Source organism: Athene cunicularia, assembly GCF_003259725.1.
Source record: "Athene cunicularia isolate RWA chromosome 8 unlocalized genomic scaffold, athCun1 chr8_part1, whole genome shotgun sequence".
NCBI classification, from domain to species: Eukaryota; Metazoa; Chordata; class Aves; order Strigiformes; family Strigidae; genus Athene; species Athene cunicularia.
Window position 1 is genome coordinate 90,313 of NW_020799109.1, and position 12,977 is coordinate 103,289.

The 12,977-nt window shown below is 39.7% G+C and overlaps 1 protein-coding gene across 1 annotated transcript in view; it reads left to right on the plus strand.

Moving 5' to 3' along the window:
• Positions 1-3,766: 3,766 nt before the first annotated feature.
• Positions 3,767-12,977, plus strand: part of SLC44A5 (solute carrier family 44 member 5) — a 67,553-nt gene continuing 58,342 nt past the window's right edge. Inside the window, exons 1-3 of the mRNA XM_026853834.1 lie at positions 3,767-4,037; positions 9,390-9,567; positions 11,473-11,546. Coding sequence (XP_026709635.1) covers positions 3,767-4,037; positions 9,390-9,567; positions 11,473-11,546 — 523 coding nt within the window. The remainder of the gene's footprint in view (positions 4,038-9,389; positions 9,568-11,472; positions 11,547-12,977) is intronic.

Genomic DNA, 12,977 nt, shown 5'->3' on the forward strand with positions numbered 1-12,977 from the left:
CCCCCCCATATTGTTAAGTCTGAATTTGTTGGTACCACGCTTTTATGATCCTGGAATGCCAGTCTCTGGAATTCACCTCTCTCCAGATATAGGTAGAATACCTTTATACCTACTATTCTGAATAACTGAGCTGCAATCCATGTGAAACACCAGGTTTGTGGCGTTGTTTTCATATCACAGTAATCTGCTGTGGCATTTCACAGCATCTGGACTGCTATAGGCAGCCATAAATAAAAGTAGCCAGGAGGAAATCTCTCTAGTTGGTGGGATGATCCCACACAGCCTATTGCTGATGTAGAAATCCAGTGCTGTCTGCATGCCCATACAGATTATGGGCAATTTTTACAGCCAGGGATGGGATCCTTCTGACTGTTCCTTCAAAAGGCCACACAGCAGTATTTGCACATTTCCAGCCTCAATCCGCGTAAGTGAAATCATCCTTTCCCTGCTAGATTGTGCTGAAGAGAGCTGCAGCAAGTGACCACACTCCTTGAGTGTACTCTGCTGAGCAGCCACTTTGAAGTCAGAGCTCTTCTATTGCACTAAAACCTGAAACTGTGCCTTTGGCCTCTGAGAGCTGCCAAGACGAGGAAGCTTGGTCTAAAGAGATCCTCTCCCTAAAGATGTCTGGTGGGTTACTTCTCCATCAAGAAGTCCTATGCTTGTACCTGTTTCTTAAACCAGGAGATAATCTGTTAAAATATATGGTTTAGTGTGTGCTTCTGATGTGATAAGGGTGGGAACCTGTTTCTGCTTTGCGAGCATGTGTCACCAGAAAGAGGAGCTCTAACACATGGGGGGGCCAGGACTCTGCTTAATTATCTCTTCTGCACTGCTGATAATACATAGAGAGTGTCTTTTCCAAGTTAACAGGTTCCTGCTGGGCCAGTTGCATGCAGAGCATCTGTACTTGTACAGGCTGATGTGCCATGGAATCTGGTAGCTGAATTAGTATCCTTCATAATCAGTGTAGTTTGAAATAAACGAATATGCTGAATAATAGCTCTGTTACTTATTATTTAAGATAATCTGTACTGGATGTTACAGTAAAACTAATTGTTTTTTTCATCACTTACATTTTTCTACAAGAGTTAGAATTTCTTGGACGTGATCAGGTTGCTAAAAAACAGCTGACTAACAGTGTAGCAAAACGCAGTATTTATTTTTAGATTTTTTTTTTTCCCCAGCAGAATGGTAAATAGTTCCTATGCTGTTGCTTTGCTTTGTCTGACAAAAGGCAATGAGATTTATCTGTGAATAACCCTTTTTGTTGCTTTCAGTACAATGCAATATCTGTGCTAGCATCTAGACAACTGCTATAAACAGGAAAATGATAATAAGGGCTATGTGCCTGTGACCAATACTCTTGAACTCTTGTAATATTTACCCCCATAAGTAGTGTAAAGGTTTGAGTGGCATTTCTGATATAATAAAATGTTTGGATACATATATATATATATATATATATTTAGGAAAGTAGATATAGAATATGTGCATACATATATATTTCCTTGTTAGCATTTTTCTGGCATCTGTCCAGGTCCCTACTACACCTAGACAAAATGATAGTGACAGAATTATTGTAGCCATGAATACAGAATTTCACTTGTAAAGCAAGTAACATCATATATGCCTACCTTGTATTTCTGTTGATATAGTTCATACTGAATAGACCCTTGCTAATTTATGCTGATGGCTCTTCACAAATGACCGGGTGTTGTGGCAAGAAGAACGTTCACTAGTACAGCCTCTTGCTACAGGCTTGATGCTGGCCACCATTTTGGGACTCCAGTCTGAGGGACAATATCCATCTCGGCAGCTCTCTTGACGCTTATTATGCAGTTGTAGAGGAAATAATAAAAAGAGCTCAGCTACTGGAAACTGCGGGCTTTCTTTTCCTGATCCTTTTGTACCAAAGGGTTTCCCTTTCAACTAAGGGAATAAAAAAAATCGGTAGGTAGTGGGTGAGTGGTTTGGGAACTGAAAAGCAAAACAGGAAGAGAAATCAATTAAAGTTTCTTAACAAAACCAACCCCTAAGCAATTGAATCTGTAAGTGGGGGCAGTAAACAAATAAACAAAGCAGCCCAATAGAATTCTGAACCATAAACTATAAATGAAGTTGTATGGAACACCTGGAAATGTGGCATTGCAAGCACAAGGGAATAAACCCCCCAGCTGCCAAGAGCTCTTTTCCAAGACTTCTCCCTGTTATGTGCACTGTAACCACTGCTGGAAAAAGATACATGAGAAAACCTATGAATGTTGTTTATTCATGCTCTGTCTCACTCAGAGGTGTAAGGAAAATATAAGAAAGGACGACACAGTAAAGGAGCAATTTGGAGAAGTGTTTCTTCCAAAGAATGACTTCTGTTTGTTGATGCTGGCAGCTGCTCACAACAGCTGCATTTACCAGTCAAGCTGGGAACTTACATCCATGCAGGTATCAAAGTGGAATTAATAGTTTGATAGTGTTAGAACATCTTAGCACTTGATATAATGTCAAAGTATAAACATCAGTGTTAGGAAACCTCAGTGGACTGACTGAACAATCTAAAGTGATGTTGGAGTTGACCTGGAGTAAGAGCTGACAGACACATGAGCTAGTTCACAGCCTCTCCTGCCCTTCTTGTCTGTGTCACAGTGTATGTAAGCACACGGGTTGAGAAGACTTGGAGATAAAACTGTTTAGCACATCAGTAATCCAGGAGATCTCCGGTAACAGTAGCTTTTTTCTGCTTCTGGTACACTGAGATGGATCTGCCACCTGTCTGGGAGGTTAATGGTATGCACCTGATTCAAAGCAAAATAACTTTTGAATGGCTGCACCTGATCTGTGTAAAAATCCGTCATGTTTTGAGATTTTTTTTTTAGTAAAAACTAAAAAACACCACAAAAAACAAACCCTCAAGCATTATGGATAGAGTCTCTATGGCTGACTGTGCTTGTATAGTAAATATGGAAGGGTGCAGACTCAAGTGCTGGCGTGCAGTTGTCTGTACCATGTAGCTGTTAGGACCTTCAGGAGCAAAGTTCTATGATTCTATCATTCACCAACAGATTATTCTACAAGGAGTTAAGGGATATCACTAGATCAGCTCGTGTCCTTATGGGTGGAGGGACTTGTGAACCAAGTGATGATTGGTGGCTGTTCTCAGTCACAGTGACCATGAAGTTGTAGAGTTTCAAATAGTTGTTGACAGGAGGGAAACTGCCAGCAAAACTTTGGCCCTGGACAAGCAGACTTGGGGCTGCTTGAAAGAGCTGGTTAGTAAGGTCCCCTGGAAATCTGCTCTTGACGGCATTGGGGTCCATGACGCTGGTCACTTTTGAAGAGCTGTCTCTTAAGAGTGCAGGAGCAGGCAACTCCAAAGTGGGGGAAGTCAGGCAAGCAAGGCAGAAGGCTGGCTTGGCTGAGCAGGGATCTTCTAGAACTTAGGTAGAAAAGGAAGTGTGTGGACATTGGAGGCAAGGACAGGCAGTGTGGGAGGGCTAGAGATGCTGTTCACCACTGTACGGAGAAAATTTTTGCAGCCAGAGCTCACTTAGCATTTAAACTGGCCAGCACTGTGGAGGACAACAAAAGGGCTTTACGTTAACAGCAAAAGGAGGATCAGGGATAACAGCGATTTGTGAGGTTGGTCACTTCACAAATAGGGATGTAGACAAGGCAGAGACGTTTAGCACCGCCTTCGCCTCTACCTTCAACACTGATGATGGGCCCTGGGATCCCCAGAGCCCTGTGCTGGAGGACTGTAACTGCGGGGATGATAAACTCCCAGCTGACCCAGAACTTTAGAGACTTGCTGCTCCAGCTGAATATGAATAAGGCTCTGGTGCCCAATAGAATTCATCCCAGGGTACTGAAAGAGCTGGCTGATGTTATTGTGAGACGTCTCTCCATTATTTTTCAGTGGTCATGGGAGTCTGGAGAGGTCCCAGTCAACTGGAAGCTGACAAATGGTGTCCCAATTTTCAAGAAGGGTAAAAAGGAGGACCCTGCTAATTACAGGCCTGTCGGTCTCACTTCAGTGCCTGGTAAAATTATGGAGAAGGTTATTATGAAGAGGTGTTACTGAGAAACACTTGAGAGGCAGTGCAGTCACTGGTCATAGTCAGCACAGGTTCTCAAGGGAATGGCCCTGTCCAGCCAACTTAATTTCCATTTATGACAAGGTCCCCAACTAGTTGACCAGAGGAAGCCAGTAGATATGGAGTTTTTTCATTTTAGTAAAGCTTTTCATACTGTCTTTCACAGTATCCTTCTGGACTGAATGTCTGGCATGCAACTAGACAAGTCCGTAATACGTTGGGGACTGGGCTCAAAGAGTTAAAGCAAATGGGGTGACATCAGGCTGGCAGATTTAGGAGGAGGGGCTGAGGTCACTTGGCTTGTTCAGCTTGGAGAAGAGAAGGCTGAGGGCGGACGTCATCCCAGTCTACAATTTCCTCAAGGCGGGACGTGGAGGGGGAGATGCTGAGCTCCATTCTCTGGTGACCAGCAACAGAACATGAGGGAATGGAATGAAGCTGTGTCAGGGGAAGTTCAGACCAGACATTAGGAAAAGGCTCTTCACTGAGAGGATGGTCAGTCCCTGGAACAGGCTCCCCAGGGAGGTCGTCACACCACGAAGCCTGTCAGAGTTCAAGGAGCATCTGGATGATGCTCTTAAGTTAGTCATATGGTTGAGTTTTAAGTAGTTCTGTGAGGAGCAGGGAGTGGGACTTGATGATCCTTATGGGTCCCTTCCAACTGGAGATACTCTATCTGCTCACAGTAGTCAAGTGTTCGATTACTTCCAGGGTCTGGTCCAAGGCCCATAGTATGGAAAAAAAGGATCAGAATAGGGAGAAATCCTCCAAAATCTCCAGGGACCTGGTGGTGATGTTCTCTTAAAAGACAGTGAAGCTAGTGATGAATTTTACATTGGACAGAATTTTCAAATTAAACCAAAATATCTCAAAGGTGTGTAACTGCCCTAGTTTATAGGGGTGTGGAAGATGGAAATGTGGAGGGTGAGGGTCAGTTAATGTGGTTTTTTTTTCACCTGTTTTTCGGCTTCTTTTAAGCTGTTGGGTCAGTTCAGTTAGCAGGATCAGTTAATGATAATATTACACTCAGTGTGAGAATGAAAACACATTAGATTTGACTAGTCCTAACAGTCTCTAGCTAGCACTAAACTATGTTGCCTCTAGCCATTTTCTCTCATATTCAAGGGCAAAGTATAGTTCTATGTGAGTGCCAAAGCTTTGTAATTACATTCTTTAGAAGGCATCCTGCAGTGAATTTGCTATTAAGTATTTAATTTGCCTGTAAAATAATGACTGAGTCATAGCTGTCCAACTAAATAGGAGCAACTTAATGGCAGTGGTCCTTAATACAGGCTGCTATATATTTTAAAAGATTTAGTTTTTCTCTTGTTTACAGTTAATATTCTGCTTCTAGTAAGTGAAACTGAAAGAGGAAGTGGTTTCTATTCTTAGTGTACAAGCCATTGAGCCCCTACTTACACTTTTGTGTGCTATGTTTACATTTAATGGCAACTACATGTTATGTTGCCTTCCTCCGCCGATGCAGTTGCTGTACAAAAGCAGTGGCAAATTACATTGTGGTTGCTTGCAGCTTCCTCCTGCCCGTTGGAGGCACCGTCTCTCAACCAAATGCTGCTAATGTTACTAGTGTAGATGCTCCTAAGTAATTGTGAGTCGCATTCCTGCAAGATAAAGAAACTTTATGCAGATTATTAGTATAGATGACAGGTTCTCGTCCTATAGCTGCTGTCATTACGAGCCTCTGTTTTGAAACCGTCTGCGGCTGCTGCGCACCTTGTGTCTGGAGTGTCTGCTTTGTCTTTCGTGATTGTGTTCATCTATGTTCTATCGATCGGTCTTTTTTACAAAATTACAGTTTTGCTTGAAAGTACAGTTCTAGTTTTTCACCCGCTCCTTCGCTGCTTTCCTCTATTTTAGAGGAATTTTGTGAATTTTCCTCCCCGCCCTCACTGTACGGGTTTTAACATTACAGATGTGACCTACAGCAAAATAAAAGTGAAAGGCAAGGAATTTGATGTTTTCTTCTGTGTTACATTTGCATTGTATATATGTCACCATCAGCTCTATTTTTGTTTTTTTAAGGTAATTGCAGGTGGCTAAAATATAATCACATATAGAATACAAGATTTCTATCAGGATGAATTTGTACTTGACTTCCAGCTGTGAATTCTCTGTAATTGTATGATTTTTCTGTAATGCATGATTTTTCCCTGTAGAGAAAACTGCTGTTTTCTTTTGGCAGAACCTCAGTAGTGATAAACATTGATGAGCAAGTTGTTGGAGGTGATTTTGTTCATTTGTTTTGCGGCTTTCATAGCACTAGGTAGAAAGCACATTGCAGCAGATTTTCTATACAGCTGAAAGTTATTTGCAAATCTTTTCCAAATTTTCTGGTGAGTTAAGATGCTGAATCTGTAATAAAATAAACATTTTGGCTATGAGAAAGATCTTCTATTGAAAGCACTGAGTATGGTGAATGTTGTCATGGATTGTCGCATTAGAAAAAGATCAGGAAATATTTAATGGGTAAAGGAAGCCTCTTGTTTTCATCACTTAGCTTTTAATGATTTGTGTGTTGCTCAAGACAGGAAACTTGTAGAATATGTGAAAAGAAGCTCACACTTCAGAACCATTTTTCCAGTCACTTTTCTTGAACAAGTAATATACTCAAAGCAATTGTAAACGTACGGATACAACTCTGACAAAGTATCAGAGTATCACAGAAATAATATCTTAATATGTAATAATACCTCTTGTTGGGCTTGATGTACTTGTTTTTGGTGATGCACTATGCAAAACAACTGAAACACTTCTAACCCTAGAAATATGAGTAGGATGGAATGTGAACTGTGGTACAGATTTTTGTTTGAATTTTCTAGTGAGTGGGAAGTATTTAAAGGAGGGGGGGAGAAATCCAGGCATGGAGGTAAATAAAATGCCGTCTTTTTAATTCTTTAAGTCTGAATGATGGCTTTTATGCATATTGTGAAAACACATAATTGCTTCAGTGTTCCAGCATGAGCTGGATAGCAGCTGAAGTAGGGCTTATCAGGGTAGGTATCAAAATCATAGTGAGGGATGGTGACCATGTCTTGACATAAAATAGTTGGCAAGCACATAGCTAAAAAAGTGTCGCAAGACTATAGGGGTCCCTAGCAAACTGACTTCACTTTAATATTGCCAGATTTCTGAATGCAGTAATCCACAACTCTTAACATGTTTTTTTACCTTTTTTTTTTCTTTTTTTTTTAAGTCTATAGTGCAGCAGGAAGAGAGACTAATTATTGTTATGCCTAAAACAAAAGGATCTTCGAAGAGGGCCGTGGCCTTGAGATAGCGTTCACTCCCACATTTCTTCCCAGCACCGTGGTAATGGAGCACGTAGAGATGGGTAATGGGAACCCTGTTTGTATTGAGTCAGCTGGTTACTGTGCTCGCTGTATTGTAGTTGTGATTTCCATACATGGCTGTCACTCTGCTAAACCCATAGAATGCCAAATATCTTCAAATAAGTAAATGTGATACTAAACATTTAACTCCCCTAATGTAGAATATCTAGAGTAACCTGGCCAGAGAGTATTGAACTATGACACTAATGGACTTGTGATATCCCACAAGGGACGAAAATCCCCTATTTTCAATGGCTGAGTTTAAACCGGTTTTATTTGCAATGAGTTACATATGCTTGTGAAAATTTGCAGTCTTAACTTGATGTCTGTAGCTCAAGTTTCTTTCAAGTAAATTGAAAATACACATTATTAAAGGCTGCCATTAACCTGAAGTAAGTCTGTGGTGACTGTAAATGATAAGTTGTTCTACAAAGTCAAGAAAGATTGGTGTTGCTTTTCCCAGGGGGAAAAAAGGGGGAAATTGGAGATAGTCAAAAAGCATGATGATTTAGGCCAGTGATACCCTGATTACTTCCTTCTCTAAGGTGGTGCCTTCTATGTCATAATGACTTTGCATGAAACTTGCTCAAATACTGTAACCTTTCTGCAACTGAAATAATTGTGGTTTTCTCAGATTAAATTGCATTTCCTAATTCCAGTAGCATTGCCAGCTTTATGCGCTATTTAGCAAAGAACTATACCGTGCCTTCCTCTAAAGCCTCATCCTGATCTTGATGTCAATTCAGCAGAATTTTATTAGGTTTTTGATAATATTAACTGCAATTTAATATTTATTCACTGTAAGAGTAATCATTGCATGAGATTAAAATAGAGAAATGAGATTTGTATAAATTTACTTCCTCCCTCAAAATGATTTAGGCAAATTGCGTTTCTAGACAAACATGACAAATTGCTGATACTTCAAAATACTAGAATGTGAATACTAGATGTATAAAACATTTTTATGTCTAAGGTTGATAAGAATGAGAACCTGTCCAGGAACAGCCCTGTTGCATAATATGGCACAGTAGATGACAATAAAAATGTGATTAGGAAGAGAAGGGAGAAGAATTTGGAATTCAGGATATGGAGGATTAACTAAGGACATCTAAAGTAGGAAAATGAGGATTGAAGGACATATGGTACAGAATAAAAAGGATTACAGGGCCTGGAACGTTGGAGGTCACAGATTACTGGAATATAAATTACGAATCCTTGCACATGTTCTGCTTATACTTTAGCCGCGGAATTCCATGGAGATTTGCCTATTACTAAGGGATTGCTATCTTGAAAGAACAGTTGCTTCTGCTGAACTGGAAAGGAAGTGTGTAGTTTGCTAGCTCAGTATAGGTGATGCAAGTGTTATCATGCAGTAACACATGGACATGTCACCTTGGAGTATTAAAATCTTGCATTTCAGGGCTGCAGTAAAAAAAATCCTTCCAGTTACAATTTTAAATCTGTATACATGTATGCTCACAGACACACATGAAAACAAATTGTAGGTAAAATATAATAATTGCAAAATTGCTAGTTAGTAGTATTTTTTTGGGCTTCTCCGGAGATTTGGAATATTTAGTGAGTGCTGATATTAAATTCATGCATTTCACACTTATAGGTAGTATAGTACGGATATAGTGTCCTTCTCCTCGCTTTCCTTTTTTTTAAGAGATTAGTGGATTAACAGAATGCTACAGAAAAAGTAGGGTGTAAGCATGCACTGTGAAATCTCCCCTTCACACACTGACGGTTTAGTTTTGCTATACCTTTTGTTCGTTCCAACTAGAGGCTCATCAGAATGAATACTGCGGTGTGGTGCTTCACTGTAGAAGGCAAATTTAGACCGCAGACCATGAAATTTATGTTGATGGGCAATTCTCTCAAGGTCTCAAGAGGTTAGATCAATGTGCTATGGTAATGCATTCTGTAAGCTCAATTCTAATTTAAGCGTGGTATCTAAAGGCCATGAAAAGAGTGCTGGGACCTGCCCTGTCTGCAAGTAAATGTGTCCTGAGTGCCTTCTATCCGTGTACCATTGTGAAAGACAGAGAATTCTTCATGGCACCACTAACAGAGTTACTGGCCACAGAAACCTCTCTTACTGCTATAAACTTCAATGTAGCGAAGCGAGTCAGCAGCACCTTCGTGGCTGAATGTTAGGCTTAGGTGCTTTGTGGCATTTGGCAAGAATCAAACACAGACTGTACTTCAGTACATCTTTTTGGTAACTGTGTACTAGAACTGATGTCACACGTGGCGAAGTGTAACCAACCTGAGTGTTAACAGGTGCCACTCTAAATACATCTTTTATTGGGACATATAACAACAACAATAATTTATTAGTTATTGTTTATTATTATTATTCTAATATTTCTTGACTATACTTTTCAGCACCAGATACCCCTAATAGGAAAAAGCATTGCAGTGGATTCAGCAACAGAAATGAAATGCTAAAGGCTCAATTTTCAGAATTACTTTGCTTCTAATTCCTAGGATTTCACAATTTTCATAGAATATTACAACTTTGTCCTGATAGTCTTTTATAAGAGCAGGAACTCTAGTTTCTAGTTATAATCTATGCAATTATTAATATTTAGCAAATAGAAGACAGCAATTTATAGGAATACATTGGAGATTAAACTAGAGACTAGCTTTCAGGCATCTGGGCCTAGTATTAAGCATTTTAAGATGAGAAAATAGTACCAGAAGTTCCAGTCAGCAAGTTCTTATATCCATTACAATTTTCTTTTTCTTTGTTGTTCCTAAAACGTTACAGGACATCTGCAGTGCATAGGATTGTAAAATGCTATTTGTGACTTTTGTAAGGAGGTGAGGCATGTTTCATTTCTGAGACTGGGATGGAATTTTCTGATCTTTCAACAGATCCTTATTTTTATGGCTTCCGCTTTCTCTTATGTTTTTGCAGTTCTCTTAAAAAACTTTCTCAGTGTTGCTGAGATTAGTATGTATTCTGAGAATCTCCCCAAATCATGCTTTGGTCTGGTTCTGATTTATCTTTGAAGTCTTTCTTCTACACAAGTTACCTGTCAGTCTTTTAAATACTCATGTGTTAAACATTCACGTTAAATATTCACATCCACAGTGGTCTGTGATTTTTATGTTTTCCCCCCCAGGAGCTGGAATCACTTTTCATGCCGTTTGTGTATAAAGTCTGGAGTTGTTACAAAGCCTGTAAGAGTGCCTTTTCCCTCTTAGATAACAGTGAGGATCTGAACCAGCAGTTACATTTGACAAAATGACCAGCTCTTGAACATTCTCCTCTTAAGGTGCTACTGAGGCCCATGCTAGCATTCCTGTAATGGAGCAGATGTCGGGTTGGGTTACCACTGAGTAGTCTTTCTGTGGAACAACACGTTGTTTAGGCTGTAGAAAGCAGCATAAAATTTTTTATACAGGTTTTATCTTTTGTAGTCAACTAGTTCCACATACCTTATGGTTGATCCACATCTGATGATTCTTATATATGGGTTTTTCTCCTACAATAACTTTGGTCTGGACTGAGCATTCAGGACTGTTATTTTATGCCATACTGCCAGTGAATCTGATTCTAAATTGATACACCAACAGCAGTAGAAAATGTGTTCCTAATTGCATCACAAACTGGGAAATCTGCAAACCAATTATAATAAACTGAGGCTTATACATTGAAGACATCATGTATTTTGCTTCTGAAAGGGTGGGGAGACTGAGCCAGCTCAGTGTGTTCTAGAAAAAAACTTGACACCTGCTTCTGCAGGAACAGGTTGTTTCATAGAAAGACTTTTCTCATAATGCCCAGTGCTCTGTATAGAGGATTGGGGGTGCATGTCTGCAGAATATCACTGCAAGTCAGCCTGTGAACAGGTTAATGAGCCACCATATATCTGTTTTTTCAGATATCTAGCTAATGTGAAGTTTTTCAGATGTAAGCCTCTTGCATTCAAAATCATTCAAGCAGTTTTCAGATCGTCATTCAAATAATGTGTTGGTTTTTTTTTTTTATTGTAGCACCTAATAATAGATGTATGAAGACATGATTTTCTGCATCAGTGTAACAATATCTCATTAATTGTGTATGTTGGAAATGCTGACAAGTTTCTTTCAGGTACAAAAACCTTTTAACTAATGTCGGATTACTTTATTAACAGTCTTACTACACAGGAATAGAATCTGGCTCAGTGGACACAGACCAGCTTGGCATAACGTGTTGTGCCTTTAGGGGTCTACAGAGACTGAAAACATCAGTAGTCACAGTCCCCTTCTTTTGTCTAAGAACACATTTGGCTTTGTTTAAACTGAAGCTTTTGATTCCAGAGGATTTTTAATGAAGAAAAAATAGAGAATACAGTGGAACTCTGTGTTTTATTAATAAGCGTAAAAAACTTGGAACAAAGGGTCTCATCTGACCATTTCTAAGCAACTGTAAGGGATTTATTTGCTCAAATAAATTCTTAAGTTAAATCTGCCGGTGTTACCGTTATGTGAATAATTTTACTGTTCAGATACACAGAGCCATTGTGAACACCAGTAAGACTGCAGAGCACATACTACAGTTAATGGCAGTAGTCTCAGAAATGAAGGCAAAATAAATGAAAATGTGGCTGCCTATTAAAATACTGGATTTAATTAACATAATCTTACAAACTCTACTTGTAACTGCATATCCAATGGTTCAAAAACAACCATGGAGAGCTGGTGCTTTGTTCATTATACCAGGCAGTGTGCTGTACTTAGACGGCTTTCAGAAAGGCGGGCACTCATAATCATGCATCTTATGCACACTGTTACATAAATTTTAACCCCTGTTAAAGCAGCAATAGTCATGAATTACCAAATCTCCATCTGAATAGTTTTATTTATATCATTCCTTTTTTGTTGTTTTTTAAAAAAGTATCTGTACAAAGTATGTGTATCTATAGAGAGAATAGCCAGTGAATGAGCAAGTGTATAATGATAAGGCTTTTTAATCATACCCGTGAGTCACTCATTTTCTGGACAAATCTATTGTTTGCCTAATGTTGTAATCGATCTGAAGCATGATCAGTTATTTTTGTATTCAAATATCATGCCAGATACAAGTAACCAGGTGCAAAAATTGGTGGTGCAGTTGGACAGACTTTCAGACGGAACTGTGTGTACATTGTTCAAAAAATGCCCTTTCTAAAGGGAAAATAACACATTTTTTAGCTTCCAGAAGTGCTTTAAGCTATCAACATACTTGTGATATGCTAAAGTCTCCAGACCAATGTAGTGTAGTTTACCAGATTCCGCTCTGCATACACAATCCATTGGTATTTCGGCCATGTTCAGGTAAATCAACCCTTCAAATCATCGCGGAGGGTATTCATTTAGGAGAAAATGTTTTACTTGAGTAAGCTTTAATTTGTGCTATGTTGTTCTTTTAGAAAAATTAATTAGTCGCTCTTTATGTAGTCATCGTGCTGCCAGGGCAGGGTTTGCCCCGGGGCCGGGGGGCACCGGGACCGGAGCAGGAGCGAGGCCGGGCCGCTGGCACGTCCGCGGCGAGGCGGGCACA